General features: G+C 42.4%; 1 protein-coding gene and 1 long non-coding RNA gene across 2 annotated transcripts in view; one reads left to right on the forward strand and one right to left on the reverse strand.

Annotated features, from left to right (window-relative positions):
• LOC138770086 (uncharacterized) overlaps nucleotides 1-3,435 on the reverse strand; it is a 56,775-nt gene extending 53,340 nt beyond the window's left edge. The window contains exon 1 of the long non-coding RNA XR_011359392.1: nucleotides 3,350-3,435. This is a non-coding gene — a long non-coding RNA (uncharacterized lncRNA). The remainder of the gene's footprint in view (nucleotides 1-3,349) is intronic.
• Nucleotides 1-22,093, forward strand: part of PLEKHN1 (pleckstrin homology domain containing N1) — a 40,347-nt gene that overhangs the window by 7,652 nt on the left and 10,602 nt on the right. Inside the window, exons 3-7 of the mRNA XM_069949008.1 lie at nucleotides 13,337-13,480; nucleotides 15,162-15,242; nucleotides 15,876-15,969; nucleotides 16,323-16,447; nucleotides 21,198-21,344. Coding sequence (XP_069805109.1) covers nucleotides 13,337-13,480; nucleotides 15,162-15,242; nucleotides 15,876-15,969; nucleotides 16,323-16,447; nucleotides 21,198-21,344 — 591 coding nt within the window. The remainder of the gene's footprint in view (nucleotides 1-13,336; nucleotides 13,481-15,161; nucleotides 15,243-15,875; nucleotides 15,970-16,322; nucleotides 16,448-21,197; nucleotides 21,345-22,093) is intronic.

The raw sequence follows: 22,093 nt of genomic DNA on the forward strand, positions 1-22,093 counted from the left end.
GAACTGGAGACAAGAGCAGAGCAAAAGTGGCCATGTTTTTGTAGCGCTGGATAACCTCTTTAAGGGGTACTCTGGAGGCAAAAAATAGTTTGCAAATCAACTGGTGTCAGAAAGTTATGCAGATTTGTAAATTACTTCTGATTAAAAAAATCTTGAGCCTTCAAGTGCTTATCAGCTGCTGTATGTCCTGCAGGAAGGGGTGTATTCCAAACTAAAACAGTGCTCCCTGCTGCAACCTCTGTCCATGTCAGGAACTGTCCAGAACAGTAGCAAATCCCCATAGAAAGCCTCTCCTGCTCTGCACAGTTCCTGACATGGACATGTGTCAGACTGGAAAGAAAACACCACTTCCTGCAGAACATACAGCAGCTGTTAAGTACTAGAAGACTTAAGATTTTACAAATCTAGTTATCTTTCTGAAACCTGTTGATTTGAGAAATCCCAGATAGCAGCTGATTTAGGTTTTGGTTCTGCACAGTAAGGGAGAATGGAGGGTCGGACACATGTGAAGTGTATTTAGTCTATAATGTTGTTGAAGCATAAAGGAAATCTGGATCAACATTCTGTGATGAGCCATAAGGAAATACAGGTTAATGAGAAATCCAATATTAGATCATCTCATGACAGTGTTGTCCACAGTCTCATTGATTAACTGATTGAAGAAACAATTTCTATGTCTGAAAGTCATAAGAATTCATTGTAATCGATGGATTCCTAGACCTTGAACAAGTAAACACACTAGGGTCCCAGCCGGTCTATTACACACTTATGATAACACAATGATAACAATAACTTGTTTGCTATGGGAAAACAGGCGTGCTTGGCATGTCGATGAGTTAAGGAGCAGTCAGGCATCTTGCACTTTTGTAGATCCATTGTTTTCTTCCCCCACTCCAGTTCCGGCCTTACTGTATAGAGCCAGTATAGGGGACGAGTGCGAGGGATTGTTCAGCAGCACCTGGCTGGTTTCATTGTATGACTCACCCCGTCTGCTCGCTGGTTTCACTGCACTATATCTCAATCCTACAGGCACTTTGCATGGAAATATGCTGACCTGGCTGTCTTCACACCAGATTTTTCACTAAAGAAGTTCCATTGTCTAAGTATTGATAGTCTTTACAATGTTTAATCGGTAGCAGGTTTACTTGTCGGTCATATCTTTGCAATGGATTTTTTAAATCAAGCAACCTAAAGATGGGGGGATACCACAATATAAGAGAGAGCGTAAATGTAAATTATTAGTAAAGAACCTAGCACAATATGAATAAGTATCTCTCATCCAAATGATGGGCTACCACCAATCCTTCCAGTTTCCTGTATGCCCTGGTATATATTTGAGCCTTAGGGCCGTAATACACGGGGCAATTATCGTTTGAAAAATTGTTAGATCGTTTAGATTTGAACGGTAATCGTTCTGTGTAATAGCAGGCAATGGTTAAACGACCAACGAGAAATCGTTGATCGTTTGATAGAATATGGACCTATTTTAATTGTTGATCGTTCGGTGTAATAACATGTCGTTCGGTCGTTCCCAGAAAAGGACGAACATAAGAACATTACAACCATAAGTAATGATCATCGTCCTGTGTAATAGGATAAACAATTTAAGATCATCTGTCATAGCAGTCGTTTGAAAAATCGTCCAATGTAATACCACCCATAGAAAGCTGTGGGTACATGACTGTGCTGATATACATCAGATGGATGACTCACATGTGATGGGAACTGAGCCCTAACAGAGGCCAACATTGTTATCTAGCCAAGGGGCATATAGGCTAATTGCATGGAGTTTGGCCACCAACATCTGTGGCTAATTTGGACAATAGACCTTTTGCCCTCCGTCATGAACAGCATGGTTTTGTTATCTGTGACTAATCTGAACGGGTAAGGTCCTGTGCACACTGCGTCTGAGCTGTATGTATATCGTAAACACTAATATAAGCAGCCAGCATAATCATATCCTTCATTTACCTGACAAAGGTCAAAAGAGTGTCCTTTGGACTCCATTGGGTTAGTGTGCATCGCCATACCTTTTTTTTTAAATATATATTTTCTTTATAACATATGGCGCTATGTTACCATGTTTTCCTATATAGAGGTCTACTTTTGTGCCCCATGCCCATTGCATTTCATACAACGGAAGGAAAAATAATGACATTTCTTCCCCGAACATCATATGTAGGGAGGTTATATCTTTGTATAGATGGAGTGTGATGCATCGTGTAGGGCTGAATGGACTCTCTGGACTCAGACATACATTTTCAATAGCCGTTGGATGAATTCTGTATTTCTCCCAATCTCCCCATAGACATTAACATTCAGGTAGGTTTTTTTAAATGGTTAGAGGAGGGGTACACTGCTGCCAGACAGTCCTGATGGAGGGGTTCCTCACTGCAAACAATAGGGTTGGGCAGTTAAAATTGCACATGGCTGACTCTTCTGTCCTCCCATTTTAGGTGCTACTTTACCTTTAGGCCATGAGCAGTGTCGGACTGGGGTACCTGGGGCCCACCAGAGGAAATGATTCCAGGTGCCCATCAATAACGAACCAGTGAGAAACATGTCCGTCAGTGTTACTGCAGGTTCTGAGCTGGGGGCCCATCGCTTCCATGGTACTCTGGTGGGCCAGTCCAACACTGATCATGAGCTCATGATAGTCCCTATGATTTTATGGTTCCATATTACCTATATACCTTTATGTTGTTTCTTTGTGTGGCGTCAGTGCTACTAGGGAAACGTCTGCATACTAAGGCATCATATGTAACATGGTACAAACATTTAATGGAACTGGAGACATATGGAGGATTGGAGGTGATATATTACTTATCTGTACAATACAGGCGTATATAGGGCCTAGCAAGTGCTGAGATGGGTTGTTGATTACATTGCATGATGCACTAATGTTACTACTTGTAGAACCAGCTTGTACACCATGGCTACAATATCTTGGAATCTAGATGTCACTTTTTAGTTCTCTCTATAATTGCAGCTATAGTGTCCCAGCCCACAATCCATACGTGTGCAGACAGTGTATCTACGCACATTCCACCAGTCTCGGAACCAGATGAGTGAGTTCATCATGGACGGATAATGACAATCCTACTAATTCTAATTAAAGAGCAATTACCCATATACTTTCATGGACAGCCAAAAGTTAGAGCATGGCGTGAGCGTGTTTACTCGTGATGCAACACCGTGTAGGGAGGAAGCCGTGTTAGTAATATGGCTTGTTGCCTTTGACATCATAACAGGCATCTATATTGTTTCCTCCTAAGTCTGTTTAGTCATCTGTCTGTCATACAAAGGAGTGGTATAGGAACTCACCTGTAAGGCCGTTCGGGTCACTCACCTCTGCTCTATGGACTTGATTCATCACTTCGGAAAGATACGGTTTCCAATTTTTCTCCTTCTGGGTGATCAAGTGTTCCCTGAAATGTAATCATGTGGGCTTTCAGAGGAAAAGGGTGTGAAACACTAGTCTGGTTACCACACCTTCTCCAGCAGTAGCTCATATCCTGGGAACGGAGATTTATTGTGGATGTCACAAAAAGAAAGTCAACCATAATGAGACGTATTGAGTTTAAAGGAGTTTTCCTATAAAACCTCTACTATGAGAGGTCTACTAGGTATTGGAGTGACCAATGGGTTTTGACATCTGACCTCCCCACCAATCTCGTAAATACTGGTTCTCAGGAAATTGCAGTCACTCGTCATTTTCTGTATCTCTCACAGACCCTTAGTAAGCTGTGACCTTGCGTACAGTAGTACACACACTCATCAAACCTTTAAGGCTTGTCTACTCTATGGCTTTATAGGCTTTTCTTCAGAAAACCCTCAAAAGATTAGTAGATGTAATTTACTTCAACTTTAAGGCTTTATTCACACATTCCGTGAAGTTGTCCATTATCATGGATCCACAATCATGTACGATTTGACAGCCCATTGCTTTCTATTGGGCTAGTCACACATTGTTTTTTCACGGATCAACAATCCCTTCTGTGAAAAAAAATAGGACGTCACAACTCGGACGAGATCACTGCAAGATTCGCCCATAGAAGTTTATGTTATGTGTTTTTCATGGAATGCACAAATCTGAGATCCGTGTACTTCCGTGCAAACCGTGAAAAACACAGACACTGATGCAAATCGGATGGTTTTTAATGGAGGTAGATAGCGGACTTTATCCACGAACCTTCACTGAACATGTGAATGCAGCGATAAAGAATTAAAAAAAAAAAAGATAAAGATCATTGGAACGTTGGCTGGAATACAAGGGTTAAAATGCTGGCGCATTACACCTGTGAGGCACTGGGCTAAGGCTACATTCATACAGCAGGTCCTATTTTTTTTTTTTTTTTTTTTTGTGGCATGGTACGTGGCCCCGTACACGTACGGCCTTGTGAACTGGGTCATTGAATAACATTGGTGCTATGTTCTGTCTGCAGAACAGACAGAACAACGGACGTGTGAATGTAGCCTAAGGGTGAGGCCATATGTTGTCAAAATGTGAAAGACAATGGCCGTACAATTTTACCGCTAAAATTGTGACTATTGGCTGCTGCGTTTTTGCCACATGCTGCCAGCCATTGTGGCTTCAGACTTATGGGCCAACCTGGGGTGTCACAAATAACACCTAAAGTATTACAAATAGCACCACCCCTTAAAGCGACTCTGTACCCACAATCTGACCCCCTCAAACTGCTTGTACCTTCGGATAGCTGCTTTTAATCCAAGATCTGTTCTGGGGTCTGTTCGGCAGGTGATGCAGTTATTGTCCTAAAAAACAACTTTTAAACTTGCAGCCAAATGGCTGTGGCCTAAAATGTGTGCGCGTGCGTTCGGCTGGCACAACCTCTCCATCCCTGCCCCCCTCATAATTAGGAATGCTCCAGGAAGATTTTCTCCTATTCCTCACCTGTGTGAGCACGGCACATGGGCTCACTGCAGAGGAATAGGAAAAATCCTGCCTGTGGCTTTCCTAATGATGAAGACGGAGGGGTGGTGCAAAGTTAGGGCACAGATACTCTAGGCCACGGCCGTTTGGCACAGGGCTGCAAGTTTAAAAGTTGTTTTTTAGGACAATAACTGCATCACCTGCCGAACGGACCCCAGGATAGATCTTGGATTAAAAGCAGCTATCCAAAGGTACAAGCGGTTTGGGGTGGGCAGATTATGGGTACAGAGTAGCTTTAAATTGTTAGGATATTGACAGGTGTTCAACCATTGAAACCCCAGTGATATTCTATAAATGTAAGTGATGGAAATTCTCTATCAGCGCGGGTTGTCTGATCAATCAATTGGTCAAGCTGTCATAACGTCCTTATAAATGATAGACAGGTTCAAAGGTGGAGCTTGTCTATACTTATGTCCTGGATTTATTTGTGAGGAAGATGAGTTCCTTGCTGATTTGCTTACAGAAAACTGCTGTATGTTTGCTCATGTCGCACACCCCAGCAATGGATGCGGCAGCATGACTCCATCAGCCGGGGTGTCACACTAATCTCTTTTATTTGAAGTCATGGCTGAGCTCAGCTTGCTGCACCTTTTGTTTTTCCACTGACTGTGCACAGCTCTCCGCGGCTCCATATCGGCTGAGCGAAAAGTGTTAGGAGGGTAATTTCCTTCTGTTTGTCACTTCTGTGACTGAGGGATGAGGGTGTCATACAGGATCTGTGTGTTTAGCATGGTGGAAAGAAAAATCTTGTTTTAACCCTACGTACAAGTCACCATAGCGCCGGTCTGGAGGGCCATTATCCAATTTGTATTTTGGACTGCTTTGCATTGTAGTTTGCAGTAAATATTTTGAAATTTTTAATTAATTTAGAATTTAAAATCTTTAAAGAACAGTAAAAATATTTTTATGTAGAGTATTTTAAATAATAAAAGACCTCCTGTGCAGGAAACCGTAGCAGATAGAATAAAACAGGTATTAACATTGGAAGAAACTGCCCACAAGAGCTGACAATTTAAAGGGTTACCTGAGGGGTTCCCAATTTAAAGGGCAGTTCCTGACATGGACAGAGGTGGCAGCAGAGAGCAGTGTGTCAAACTGGAAAGAATACACTACTTCCTGCAGGATATACAGCAGCTGATAAGTACTGGAAGACTTGAGATTTTTTTAATAGAAGTAAATTACAAAGCTCTGGCACTTCATCTGAAAGAAATTGTTTGTAAACTACCCCTTTAAAATAATTCTCTAGAATCTATAGATATATTTAAAAATCAACGCCCTCTGGCTGCCACTTCTACAGGTGTGAATGAAGACATATACTGAGATCAGTAGAAGGAAGGGGTAGAGCAATGCGGTCTCTTCATTGCAGTATCAGAAAGTGTTGGGTCTTACAAGTGCGGCTATGTCGAGTCCTGTTTTTCCGCCCTGTTCACTCATGCGTACTTGGCTGTAGTACTAGGCCCAGTGGTATTGACATCACTATGGTTGAACCCCCATTAATCCGTCATTCTTGATTTATTAAAGGGAAGGGGAACCTTTGGCCCTCCAGCTGTTGCAAAACTACAATGCCCATCATGCTTTTGCTTTATCTGTCCAGGCATGATGGGCATTGTAGTTTTGCAACAGCTGGAGAGCCACAGGTTTCCCATCCCTGATTTATTAGAAGGACTAGCCCATAGAGTTCTATTACATGGGCCGACTACAGCCCGATCATTTTAGTAACTTTTACTGGACTAACATTTTAGTAACATTTACTTGACCTACATTGGACGGCCCAATAATCGGGCAGTAATGGCTGCATGGACATCAGTGGTGATGTCCATGCAGACCTTGGTCCCAGTGGTTGCACCCTCTGAGTGGCCTGTCAGCTGGCAGGCAGCTTAGGCGCTGCAACCGCCTGGAACGGGAAGCTGCGGAGCACAGTAGAGAAGACCGGGAGCGGGGAGAGGTAAGGTATCAGGTGTTTGGACAATCATCAGCTGCACATTGCTATTGCATGTAGCGATGTGCGGTCGATGCTTGACAATTTTAGGTCCAAACCTTAGGGTCCATTTACTCAGAAAGATTATCTGCCAAAGATTTGAAGCCAAAGCCAGAAACAGACTATAAACAGAGATCAGGTCATAAAGGAAAGCCTGAGATTTTTCCTCTTTTCAAATCCATTCCTGGCTTTGGCTTCAAATCCTTGGCAGATAATCTGTCAGATAATCTTTCTGTGTAAGTGGACCTTAAACCAATGATCAGCCGATGATCGTTGTCTCTATTACACAGAGTGATGATCAGCCTGATTTGGCCAATTATGGCTCTGTGTAATAGGGCCCTTAGGCATTAGTTGGGAACATACAAAGTATGCGTCACCTATTGATCAGGGATAGTGCTTTTATGTTATATGTATCCTCTTTTTATATCATTTGATGCCTGGAAGGTTTTAGCAGCTTTGGTAAAACTTGTCTTGTCCTTGAAATGGCCTTTAGAATAATGCGGCCACTGTAACACTCCATTGCTTTAATTGCTTTTTGCCTATTGTCCATTTTATACATCCACATTGTAACATGTTTAACAAAGTGTCAGGCGGAGACAGCTCTCCCGCTGGGTGTGATCAGTGGTCCGGACACAACTGCTGCAAGAACATAGGTGGGATGTGATGACTCAGGGGATTTATTTCACATAAGTGGGTATTGTTGAGATGGATCACTTTTAGAGTAAAGCTCTTCTCTCAAACTTAAAACCTAGACATATACGGGCAAGGCTGTATTAACAGCTGCTGCTGCCCGAGGCACTAAACCTGAAGACGCCCCATCTACACGCACCGATTGGCGATACCAGACCTTACCAATACCACCATACCCCCCACCCCCCTGGAAAAGACACCAGATTTACTGGCAAGTCTGAACGGAGGAGGGAAACTAAAAAAATAAAAACTAAAAAATTAGTTTTTTCTGTCCCCCTGCTCCCTGGTGCTGCCCCCCTGCAAGGTGCTGCCCTAGGCACCGGACCACGGGTGCCTAGTGGTAAATACAGTCCTGTATACTGGGAGATTTATCAAACATGGTGTTATTTTACACCATGTTTGATAAATCTCCCTTGTAGTTCAGTAATGTTTCTTTACTCCTTTTTCCAGAATGTGAACATAATCTGTCTGTGTAAACGCACCATTATCCAGCGCTACAAAAACATGGCCACTTTTATCCCTCTTTTGTCTCCAGATTGGGGGGGATTTCAAACTCTGTTCCAATGAAGTAAATGGAGCTTAATTGCAAACCACACCTAACCTAGAGACAAGAGAGGGGGAAAAGTGGCCATGTTTTTGTAGAGCTGGATAACCCTTTAAGCGGCGAATCTTCCATATGAGGCACTAATGCCCCTATTCCACGAGTCGTTTGGAGGAGCAAACGAGCGCTATTAGCGCTCGTTTGCTCCTCGTTCCCCGCTTGCTGACGCCGCTATTCAACGTGGCTGCAGCGAGCGGGTGAGTGCGGGAGGGGGCGGCGGGGAGCTGCGGGGGGGCTGCCCGGGGGATCGCTGATCGTCCGGGCAGCCCATAGGATATAGCAGCATCTGCTGCCGATGCTCCTATTCAACGGAGCGACGGCAGCAGATCGCTGCTATATCAGTCGCTTGTTTTTCAACATGTTGCACTCTATTCCACGGGACGATTATCGTTCGTAACGGCCGATATCGGCCGAATACGAACGATATTGCTCCTTTAAACGACTCGTGGAATAGGGGCTTAAGGCATATGTGTGTCAGCAGCCAAGTTCACCTGACATTGGGTATTAGAGATGAGCAAACCTGGAGCATGCTCGATCCGAACCCGAACTTTCGGCATTTGATTAGCGGTGGCTGCTGAACTTAGATAAAGCCCTAAGGCTATGTGGAAAACATGTATCCATGTTTTCCAGACATCCTTAGAGCTTTATCAAAGTTCAGCAGTCCCAGCTAATCAAATACCGAATGTTCGGGCTCGGATCGACTCGAATCAGAACCCGATTCGCTCATCTCTATTGGGTATTGTATTTGTAAAGCAGAAAAGGCAGGTTACCTTATATTAGCTGGGTTTACATAGTTTATTTGTATGTGTGTTTTAAATCTAATATGCACATATTAATTTTTTAATATGTCTCCCTTTGGAATTACATCTAATTTAAAGCGAATGTGCTTCATAGTGCACCTGGCATTGTGTGGTGTTTTTTTTTTTTTTTTACAAGCGTAATCTTTCTGGCCATAAAACTAGGTCACTCCTTTAAAATTTACTCCATATGTATTGTACTGGACTGCAACACATAAAACGCATAAAAATGGGCATCAGAAACTCATACTAAATAAATAAAAAAAAAATATGGGAATATGTGCTTCAAGAGGAGAAAATACTCCTACCTTTTTCAGCCTTTCTCTATGTGATCATACTCTGGATCATGCACATGGTAGAATGGTACGCATTCAACCTCTACACCAGTGTTTCTAAAGTCCAGTCATCGTGGCCACCAACAGGTTATGTTTTGAGGATTTGACAGGTGATATAATTATACTCAGTGCATCAGGTATTATCACAGGTGTTTTTTGTATAGGAAATCCTCAAAATATGACCTGTTTGTGAGCCATGAGGACTGGAATTGAGATTGATCTACACAGTGCACAGGCTTTGTTTAAATCTATAAGCATTCTATGCTCCGCCGCATGGTGCTTAGGTGCTGCACTGTATCCCATAGTCTAGCTGAATGCATAAACCCTTATGGGCCGCATATTACACCTGCAAAATCATCTTGCACTGAGAGCTGATTGGCTGAGTGGGACGTCCAGACGCCGGGAGCCCCTGAAGCAAGCCGGAGCGTGGAGCTGGTAATGTATGCTCCAGGCCTTGGGGGGTTAAGGAGGCTGACGTTTAAATATGTAATCTCATTGAAAGTGACAGTGACACCGACTCGTAGCGTAAAATAGTCTGTGGATCTGTTATGTGTGAACCCACCCTTAAGGTCGTATTAGACAAAACGATTTTTTTTTCACTCTTCTGATTGCAGCAAAAGAGTGAAAGATGTGAAATTACATTGAACGATTAACAATAATTTTGGGGTCAGCTCAAAAGACGTGATCAACGACACATGAATGATTATTTTTGATCGCTGTCTGCAATCACACAAAACAATTAATTTTAAACGATATAATGGTTTCTCGCACAATAATTGTCCTCTGTAATAGGGCCCTCAGGCTTTGTTCACCAACTGTTCTTTGACTTGTTTTTGAGTCATAAACGGATGAAAAGAAGGATCAGAGGCAAAATACTGCAGCTTTTCCACCTGCTTTTGCTTTTAGTACATCTCTTCAGCAGTCTACGGCTGACGAAAAAAAAAAAAAAAAGGACATAGCCGTACCGTGACTGTAGGCTGCTATTACCTTATAGATTTCCCAACTTTAGTGTTTAAGCATCATGGCTTATATTGCTAATTACAATGAATATGTATGTATTTTCATCTTGTATGTGATACTATAGTATGCCATATTATTATTTGAGCCTTTTCTAATTTAGTCGTCTCCGCTGATCTGCACTTGGTAATTCTGTACGGCAGAGTTTTGCGCATTCCTTGGCGGGGTGGAATGTTCCTTTCCCTAGTTCCACATTCCATTCCAATTGATCCAGTAGCTGTTGCCAGACCTTGGCCGTAGTCTGGGGACCTGACAATTGCCGGCACAGATGTATCCAGAACTGTGATACAATATGTAATTGTGGGCTGCTGGAGGGTGGGAAACAATCGCCGAATTACATGTTTTACAAGATTGTAACTATCGACTTTTGGTTTTCTGACCCATAATTTAGAGAGACCTGTAAGTAAACCATGCAAGATTGCAGATCATAGATTATTAAACCTGTACCAACCTATATCAATGCTAGCCATAGTGCCCCTTATCTCACCTGGGCTGCTCCATGCTCCTTGGTGGACCAACATTTGTCAACTCTACCTGTATAATAGTGAGTGAATACCTTTTTGGAGCAGGGACGAGGAGGCTAGTCCTCCAGGGTAGAGACAGTGGGGATCAGTGCTAGACGGACTGGCATTACCCCCAAACCAGGGGTGGAGAACCATTGGTTCTCCAGCTTTTGCAAAACTATAATTCCCACCATGTCTGGACAGCCAAAGCTGTAGCTGTCGAGACGACCTTAGAGGACTAACTTACACTACTATAGGTTCTGTGATCTGTCATTTTATATGTTTTAGATTTTGTTATAATTTTTTTTTCCACGAGTATAGAAGCTCAGTGATCTGATCAGCTGTCTATAATCCTCCACTGTTCATATTCAGGCGTCCTGTTTGCTTTCAGACACAGAAGATTTGTTGTTCTTGCTAATCTGTTAACATTTTGACAACAATCTGTTTGTCATCCGCCAGGGCAGAGCGGATTAGCTAGAATTCTACATGGCAGACATTGTGCGATTAGACCAGTTCTTGTCTGTCACCTGAGCTCTGTAGCTATGTGACTTCCTCCTATGTCTTGGATCAGGCATGGACGTCTGTCACCACCTCATCTCCTGAGATGAATAGCTAATAGTTGTGTTATCGCTTAATCATTACTATCACTTTAATTTATTCATCCTGCCATTGTAATGGTATGTACTGTAACACACTTTCAAATACTTTTACATCTTGGCAAGCTACAAGTGGCTCTACTCATCTAGAACCTGCTGGTTCATGACTGTAATAAAGACTGGCTACTCAGCCTCGATGACCATGATTAAAAATACGGTGCAAAGTTTCTGCTTTCTGACACCAGCTCTTGGGAGGGAGCTTGCCCTTTAAGGGCCCTTGCACACTGCGGAAATCGCACAGATAACGTAAAGCTGGAGGGCGGGGGTTGGGGTAAGCAACGGAATCCGCGGCAAGTTATCTACGTGATTTCCGTAGTGTGCAAGGGCCCAAACTTTGTGTTTGATGCCTCTAAGGATCCTTAGCTGAACCAGAAACTCCCCCAAAAGGGAAGTTACCCATCTACAGTTGTGTTGGGGTTATTTCTTCTGAGCTTCTTCTGAGATCACAGTGCTGGCTGGCAGAGAGGTCTTTCTCATGGTGTAGCCATAAAAGTGTGCGGATACTTATATGCCCAGTGGAGCATGAGTGGTCTATAAGGTTGTGAGGTATAAAGCCAACCCACTGAGGATCAGACTTGAGGGTGAACCATTTTAGTAATAGATTCAGTTTAGGTAAATGCTCGTAAGACAATTATTAAAGGGGTTATCCAGCGCTACAAAAACATGGCCACTTTTCCCCCTACTGTTGTCTCCAGTTCAGGTGCGGTTTGCGATTAAGCTCCATTTACTTCAATGGAACTGAGTTTCAAAACCCCACCCAAACTGGAGACAACAGTAGGGGGAAGTGGCCATGTTTTTGTAGCGCTGGATAACCCCTTTAAGTTAAATGGCTCCTGAATTGGAGCTTCAGCCTGAACATCAAGGGATTCATGGTTAAGGCCTTCCGTTCAGTCCAAGCTACATACCATTGAGTGGAAGTCTATCAGGATTCGGTCTTTGTCTGTCGCACCAATTTCTCGGCAGGATTAGAGGTGGCTGTATGTCGCTATCTCCTCTTACATCAAACATAGTTGTTATCCCTCCTCCATCAGAAAGTGATACAGTAGATCTCGGCAGCAGAAAATCAGGTTAGGAAATGGGTGTACAGGATTCAATAAAATCTGAGCTTCAGCCACATTCTCGTAACGTTTTCCCCACTCCCTTTCAAGCTATGGCTACTGATCAGATGTGTAACCAGAAACTAGTTGACTGATGTTAGGAAACTGTACCCCTGACTGCTGAGGCCACAAGGAGACCACCCCCAAGCCGATGCATGAAGGCCTCGGGATTAGTGGGTCACTGTCAGTGATAGCCATGTAGGCCAGATCTGCACAGCCATGTGAAACCAAATACTGGGTCAGTCAAGTTCAGTCTTTTGAACTCTATCCCGCTGACCTTAGAAATATTATCAAGATTTCTATTCAGGATATAGATTTCAATGCTGTGTTTCTCTGAGTCTGTCCGTAGGTGCAAAAAGTTAATCCTCAGTACAAGAAAAGTTTTTGATATATTGTGTGTGTGTGTGTGTGGGGAGGTTTTTTAATGAAAAGAAAAGTTTGTATATGAGTTCAAAGGCTTAATTCGTAGCATTATTGTCCAGGGTGCAAATCTGAGCAATTATGTGTTTTTATGTGTATTTCCCCTGGGTACTGCGGCTTCCTATATGACTAGACCTAGTGTGTGTGTGTTTGTGAGTTAGGGCATTTTTGACCATTTTTATACAGAGCAGCAGAGTATGTTGGAGCTATATGAGCAACAGACATAAAGTAAATATTTAATGCTTGGCGACCAGCATGTGATAAAATGTCTTATTTGGCTTTCAATAGGATCTTGGCAATGACGTGCAGAAGGATAATGTGGACCAAAGATTCCTTAGCATCTTCCGCAAGGGAAAGAAGAAGATGATTGTTCGAAACATGGGGCAAATGATTCATTACTCCAAGGTCAAGTTTCGATTCCAGCACAGCCAGGTAACTATAGTTAGATATTTTTACGTGTGTGTGTGTGTTTTGTTTTTTTTCCAAATTTTTTTTTCAATTTCAAGTTGGAAAAATACTGTCATAAAGAAATGTCAAAAGTTTTGATTTGTCATAGTCTGGGTGTTTAGCTCCTTTTGGCTATGCGTGTACTCTTCTCTGTTCCGTGCACGTAACGAAAAACTCTACTCAATCAAATTTTTTTACTTGTTTTTTTTAAAGTGTACCACCAGTGTCTTTCCCCCCCCCCCCCCAAAAAAAAAAAAACCCAAACAATCAAGCAGCACTGTGCACCACAATAGGCTTCCAAGTGTTCGTTCTTTCTTTCTGCTGATTATTGTGGAACATTGAGACATAGCTTCCCACCTCGTCTCCTTTGGCTGGGTTCACACTGCGTTTTTCCTATCCGTTTAACCTATACATTTTATGGAAATAACTGATGCAAAAACTGATGCAATTGTGTGCTATCCGTTTGGATCCATTTTTCCATTGACTTCCATTAAAAAAATACAAGTGTGTTTTTGTTTTTTTTATAACGTACACAAAAACAGTGTTGACTAAGTTTTTCTGCCGTTAAAAGTAACCAATTAAAAACGGAAACGTTGAACGAATAGGAAAACGCAGTGTGAACCCGGCCGTAGTGCCCATCTCCAATAAGAGACCCAGCACATACATATTAGTCCAGCAGGACAACTTAGCCCAGAAAGAGCAGAGAGTATTGTGAATATTCTGGAACTCCTCCTGCTGTGTGACATACTGCCTGCAGATTACACTGTACTCTTATTGTGACAGGTTCCCTTTAACGCTCAGCCCTTCCATTTATGTACAATACAGAGCTTACTACCCTTTGTTTGCTGCTCATCACCATGTACGGTCTATATGCTATAATACATGGTATTCAGACCCCAGAGTTCTCCCTTTATAGATGTTGTGAAGCATAAGAAAAGGTTAATGGCATCAACTCCCATTTAGCTTAGTAGGATGTGATCATAACTATTGTAAAGCGTTTCGCATTCACCTGTGAAGCTGCTGCCTGTGACTCATTTCCGATTACTTGCGTCTCTATCTTGGACCTTGAGCTTTATTTGATTAGATTGTGTCTAGCGTTTTACGGTAAACACTTTAACCCTTTTGGGTATCCACACCGGATCCTAACCTTTCATTGCATATAAGTTTTTCAAAATCTTGGAGAATACCAGTATTGCTACCCTAAGGGATTATCCAGAATTAGGAAAAACTACAGGTACTTTTTTGCAAAAACAGCACCCCCCCGGTCCTCAGGTTGTGTGTGGTGTTACAATTCAGCTTCATTCACGTCAATGGAACGGAGCTTCCCAACCACACAAAACTAAGGCAGGAAAGGTGCTTTTTCTTGAAGAAAGTGGCCATGGTTTTTCTAAGACTGGACAATCCTTTCAACTTCCCCTTTGGTTTGTTGTGCTAGCTTTACAAATCTGCTCCTTCCCACCATTTATAGGACCCCAAGACCATATAGCGAAACCTCTTCAAAAAACTACCACTACCACCTAGACCATATATCCTATTACCATACATAATACATAGTGGCCTTTCCTTTGAGAAGACCACCACCACTTTTCAATCCAATTATGGTTAATCTTCTCAAAAAGGTTTTACTGTATATTATATATAATAATTAATATATTTCTTTTTCTAGGATATTAGTGACTGCTATTTGGAATTGTTCCAGTCCCAGCTGTACTTCCAGTCTCGAGGTCCCACTGGGCTGACATATCAGGTATGTACTCTATGGCCCGACCATGATGCTCTCCACTGTTATGAAGCAAAAGAGACTTTGAAATAACTTAACATAGTAAAAAACGTGACTTCGTGTAGTTTCAGCCAGACAAACCTTATCCAAATATCTCTTGACCTTTCACCTTTCAGGGTCACATCCATTACACGTGTTTACTCAACACTCGCACCCAACTTTTATCTGTGCCGTGAGAAACTTTGTATCTTCTTTTTAGAAGTTTTGAAAGTATTTATATATTTAGGGCCAGTTGTTTGGGGTGTAAGATAATGGGGTGTTTGGTGGATTATATTGCGTTCTGCTTGGCTTTTCTGTTTACTGTGTGATGAAGCAGAAGGGGGTCTGTTCTATTTTAAAGAGAAGAACAAAGATATTTTTTTTTCTTTCTGTTTTGTGTCTATCTCGATATCACTTTGTCTTGTATTGGTAATATGTCACTAGTTTTCCTTTATGCATTGCCGTGTAGGCCGGGGTCACATATGTCCAACAGTCCAGTGTGGTTTGGCTGGATCGAAAAATACAATCTGATCTGATGAATGAATCTGATCTTCTGCCTTCAAAACATTAATTGCATTTTTTTCTGAGATTTCTTCGTTTTATTTTATCTCTGCATTATAGGGATTGGTACCATTGAAGGAGTTGAGTGTTTACAAGCTGGAACGTTCCAAGGTCCCACCTAAACCGGAAGAAGAACATGCTTTCCGAATCACAGGTAAAAACAAAGGAGAACGTTTTTCATATAGCAAATCGGTTATTTGCGAGAATGTTGTGTATAAGGTGCCTAGTTATGATTAGCGTTAAACGGTCTTGCCAAACTTGAAAGCTCAGCCTTTGACTCCCGGTGGCTGGAGAAGTTGGATCCGCCCTAGGACTGCCAGGAAGACACGGATACAACCATAAGTTTTCCAACTTTTCCAACCGCCGGGAATGAAATGGCGAGTTTTCAGGTTTGGAGAACCTTGCCGAACCTGAACAGTTCAGCAAAACACTAGTCATGACCTGGTGGTCCAGGGCTTTTGGTGTAATAATAACCAATGACACACATTTTATTCTTTCCTCTATCAGGGCCCCTACTAAATCCTCTAATAGTTTATTGTCCAACCCAGCAAGAGTTGCAGAAATGGCTTTACCACTTGGAGAAGCAGATCCAGCTCAATGGTGGAAATCCGGATACTTTACCCATAACAGAAGTAAGATTTGCAGGGAAATATTACTGGTGGCGGGGGGGGTGGGGGTATTGTCTGGGGCTTATTTGTATGCTGTTGCAGACCTAAAGCTGACCACACACATGTAATAGCTGCCATCTAAATGTTTCTAAGGGTACAAACCCACACACCGTATACACAGCAGATACGCAGCAAATACGCATGTATACGCATTTGATGCTGTGTTCAGTTATTTAGATATAATCTGCTGCGTATTTGCTGCGTGTTTGCTGCGTATCGCAGCAGTAAATACCCTGCTTATACGGTGTGTGGGTTTATACCCTAACTCATCCCTCAATAGTAAGCCATAGGAAGGGTATGGCACTGCCGGATACATATGAAAAGGATCAGACAGATGAAATCCAACTCGCCATGTTAATGGTGTTATCCAGGATTTGTTCCAAAACAGCACCACCCTTGTCCTCAGTTTGTGTGTGGTATTGCAGCTTAGTTCCAATGAAGTGAATGGAGCCAAGTTGTAATACCTCACACAACCTGAGGTATTACAACTGGTTTGGAGCTGTTTTCTAGGAAGATAGTAGCCATGTTTTTTAAATCCTGGATTGATTTCGTATTTGCTGTTGAGGGATTAAGGGAATACCCCCATGCACCCTCAACTACTCCCGATGGAATATCTGCCAGTTCAGCCAACATTCGCCTACTATGTATGGCCTTAACATCTAAAATCTATGGGCAGCTGTGCAATCTCCTTACCTTTTTTTATTTGTTTTGTAAGTCTACTATTCAGTTCATAGGACTAGCGTCTCTTCTGTGATAGTGGTGGTGTTCATTAGGGTAGACGAATGTGTTTTGACCGGTAAATCCTCTTGTAGGAGGAGAAAGGCTGTTGTGCAGCCGACACATACCTTATGGACTTGGACAGCTGATCCCACCTGTTGGGCTGTGCAGCTGTGATCAGTACAGAGGGGTCACACACAGCTCCTCCAGCTGTCGCCCCAACACAGGAGCCATCTAATAGCAGCTTAATATCTGGACTTTCTCCACTTTGGGGTCGGAATAGATGGTTTCTGCATTTACTATTGTAGATGTAAAGATTTATAGTTTTATGCTACTATTGTAGATGTAAAGATGTATACAGTTTTATACTACTATTGTAGATACATACAATTTTATGCTACAAGGTGTTCTCTAATCCTTATTGAGTCTCGAATGACTCAAGGAAAAGACTGTGAAATAAGAAACCTCCCTGAAGAGACAAACGACTTTTGGGTGGGACGAGGTTTCCAAATACACATCGATGGCTTAAGTTCTTTGATGGACACCTGCACCTTATATTATATATCTAATAACGTACATGTTTTTAGTGGTTTGGGATAGGACATGTATTGCAATCAGTTGTTTAACATGCATTTATATATGGTCACTATAGTCATACGTCAACTTTTGGCTATTGCTATGAGAACAAAGGCAAATGTTTTTTTGGCTGATACATTTAATCTATAATAATCTTCAATTGTTGCGACAGGTTTGTTAGCTCCTTAGATGTTGCTTGTACTGTGATCTGCGAGTGACATGACGGACGGGCGTTTATAACGTCACGTTAGCTCTTTCTAAAGCTGGACCCATTTTGCTAATCTTGGAAGCAAAGTTTTAGGCTAAGATCGTTCGTCCTCTTTCACCTTCTTCATTTTTGCACCTGTGGCTCCTGAAACTCTAGAATTAGCTGCTATGGGAACAGACAGTCCTGAACAGCAGCAACAGCTGTGAGGGTGGACAGGCTTACCCTGCCTGCCAATGGAATACCCTGGGTGTCAGCACAGCTGCAGGCAGATTGGGTCACACACCCTGGCTTCTGGCCTCCTCTCCAGGGTCATCACGCCCAGCAGAACAGTTATTGTAGGGACAGGACAACATCTTATTTCTGTGGATACATGCCCTGGGTCTGGGCCTCTCCCGAAATGTGATCATAGTTATTGTTTTCCTAGCTGATTGTACTAATATGTCTGGTAACATAATGAATACAAAGCCATGGTGCCGGGATCCGAATGAATTTCTAATGAAAACAATATTCTGAGCATAAATATTATCTATTCTATGCAATCTATCAAGTCAAGGACCCGGAGAGGGCTGCTGCACCCATCACCCATTCCACAGCATGTCCTAGTTCATGTCAGTCCTTCTCTTCTCTCTTTTTTTTTTTTTTTTTGTATAAGGTGGTGAGTTGTCCTGGCCATTTCCGCACTACTTTTGTAGGGGATCTTTGTAATTCCTTTGGCCTGAGTGGCTTCCTTCCAAATTGTTCGTGCAAGAGCCATAGCAAATCTGGGTCAATGATCCTTCCCAATATATGTAATTTTAGTTTTCCTTCCAGTATATTAAAGTATTTAATACCATAGCACCACGTATGACCAGTCTTAGTTAGGCCTACTATTATGGTGATTTCTTTTGCACACATCTTTCATAGTTTGCGTATGTCTCACCTTATGGTAAATTGCTCAACGGCACTTGCATAATTGTTTCTGGGCTGTAAAATTGTTCACCTGCAAGTGGATTGGAATTAGTACTTATTATGACCAATTGTAAGGGGTTGTCCAGTGTGCATATGTCCTGTATTTAAAGTTAAAGGAGAAGTCCCATGAAAATAAAAACTCAGACAGGCAGGAGGGTGCAGGAACATAAAGAAAGTATTCTTAAGGATCTATTACACCAAATGGTTATGAGCCGTACCTGACCGATTACCGGCTGTTTGGTGTAACAATACATGTTAAAAGACCATGATCAGCCGACATTGTGCATGTTGGCTGATCATGGTCTTTCAACATGTTGAAATGGCTTGATCATGACAGCGACAGTCTGCTGTGCATTGCTCTGTGTAATAGGAGTGGTGGCAGCAGACTGCCGCTGACTTCAATGGGGCACCCAGAAGATCTAAGGATCGTCTGGGCAACCATTCCCAGAGCTCCTTGCTCCTCCCTGCATATAATAGCACAGACAACGAGTGGGGAACAAGGGGAGCACCCCCCCTCAATATTGTGGCCTGTAATACGGCCTTTACTGGCTTACCAATTTTTGACTGCCGCTGAGCTCCTGCTGCTCATACCCGGCCTATGCATTGCCTGCTCAGCCAATCCCTGACCGGGATGGGACACCGCTGCAGTCACTGACTGGCTGAGCGGGCAGTCCATCAGCAAGGATTTCACATTGCAGCAACTGGACTGTGATGCTCCAGGAAGCTTTCAGAAAAGGAGATCCGGCAGCTGTCTGAGATTATGTTCCTGCAGATTTATTATGTTCCTGCAGCTGATTTTTTTACATTTTTGTGGGACTTCACCTTTAATAGAAGAAATTTTTTTTGTTTAGGATCTCTTGTTCTCAGTGATAAGTGTTTGTAAAGAGTGTCTCTCGCCTCAGAGGACCTGTTTTGTTTCAATTATATCCAGATAATCAATTGATTTGAATGAGCACTATGTAATGCATACTCTTCCTTGTGGTGGCGCTGCAGAGAAACTAAATACTTACTGCGGAGATCTCCTTTAGTGGTAGAGCATTTATTTCATGCACATAGCCCCATGATGTAGTAAACACTATGAAGAACATTAAGTGATCACCCCACATGGATACAGAAAAGATCAGTTTCCATCACCAGTGCCAACATATTACCAGGCCTGACATCCCTCCTGTAGTAACTTGTCCAGTTTTTAGCTTGTGTTCTAATTACATTGAAGAATGTGTTACATGGGTACATTACCTGTAAGAACCAGATATACTGTGCCACTGGCATAAAAGACCTGCCTGCATTAGCAAAGGGTGCCAATATAGCGTACCGATGTTATTCTATATGTTCCGGCATCTGTCTGTTTTATTCACATGTTCATGGAGTATACTGTAAATGTATCCATAAACACCTATGACATGACTGAAGCCAAAAGAGTGTAATATTGAACTCCATTTAGGTGGTTTATGTCCAGGTTTATATTTATTTGCCGTAAGGGCCCTATTCCACTGGACGATTATCGTTCAGATTATCGTTAAATCGTTCGAATCTAAACGATAATCGTTCGGTTGAAATGCAGTTAACGATTAACGACCGAACGAGAAATCGTTGATCGCTTTATAAGACCTGGACCTATTTTTATCGTTGCTCGTTCGCAAATCGTTCGCGTTGAATAAGACATCGTTCGGTCGTTCGCAATAGATACGAATGCAATAGCGAATAAATAGCGAAGAAAAAACGATCGCAATTACGATCATAAGTAACGATTATCGTTCAATGGAAATGAGTGAACGTTTTCAGGTCTTTCGCAATAGTGGTCGTTTGCGATCGTTAATCGTTAATGATATGCAAACGATAATCGTCCAGTGGAATAGGGCCCTAAGGCTTAGTCCAGCTGACTATACCAATCCATACTGTGATAATTAATTCCATACATCATTGTACCGGATAGAGAAGAAAGTATAAGGTGCCATTAGGGTCTATTCACACTACAGAATCGGCACGGAATTTCATGCAGACTCTGCTTTAAGTTTTGTATGTCCCATTGATTCAATAGGATGTATCACATGCACTCTGCCTTCAGTGGGACAGGTGGAACTTCAAGCAGAGTCCGCTTGAAATTCCACGCTGATTCTGTAGTGTGAACAGACCCTTAAACCTAGGCCCAAGCTGCCCATAGGGTTTGTTTTGTGTTTTTATGGTTCCTTTTAAAGATTTCTTTCAGTCTATTGTAGATGGTTCCTTGTCATAATTATCTTTTTTTCTTTTTCCTCTATCAAGGTCAGCCATGCCAATATATGGGATAAATCTGAGCTGAGGAAGTCTGTTCAGAGCCAACCAGTCCAGGATTGGGAGGGAACACAGAGGGAATCTCTTGGTACCATCGCTTGCATCTCCAAGGTCAAGCTGCAGACCCTCCCATTCCAGGTCAGTATCCAGGTTTCTGTAGACCAGTGGTCTCCAACCTGTGGTTCTCCAGCATTGGTAAGACTATAACTCTAAGCATGCTCTGAGCAGTTTCTGTCTGCTGGGATCTTGCAGAATCTATAAAGTGGTATGTAAGAGACCACTACTATACACCTTTAATGAATACTATTGTAAGGTTAATGCTTTGTTCATTCAGATCAGGATTGTGTTTTCTATCGATACTAGAAGTAATACTGATATAAATATGGCCCATACCCAGGTATTGACTCATTATGGGGTCTATCAAGGTTGGTTCTGTTATTGTTGCCGGAGAAGTTTGATGCCGCCCTGGGGAGTCCTGAAAAACGTGAAAACGGGCATAGGCTGTACCCATGGTTTTCTGGTAGCACTAGGGCTGCATCCAACTTCTCCAGCCACTGGAAGGCAAATAGCAAGCATTCAGTTTCAGACAAACCCAAATGTTTGGTAAGTTCGCTCGTCACTAGTGCTCGTATTCACACTACACAGTGAATAGGAGCTGATCTGCAGTTACCGGTAACCACCAATACACAGTCAATGGAGATTAAGGGCCCTATTCCACCGGACGATTATCGTTCGCATAATCGTTAATGATTAACGATCTCAAACGACCGCTATTGCGAAAGATCTGAAAACGTTCACTCATTTCCATGGAACGATAATCGTTACTTATGATCGTCTTCGCTATTGTGTTCGTATCCACTGCGAACGACTGAACGACGTCTTATTCA

The sequence above is a fragment of the Dendropsophus ebraccatus genome, chromosome 12 (assembly GCF_027789765.1).
Source record: "Dendropsophus ebraccatus isolate aDenEbr1 chromosome 12, aDenEbr1.pat, whole genome shotgun sequence".
In the NCBI taxonomy this organism is placed as follows: Eukaryota; Metazoa; Chordata; class Amphibia; order Anura; family Hylidae; genus Dendropsophus; species Dendropsophus ebraccatus.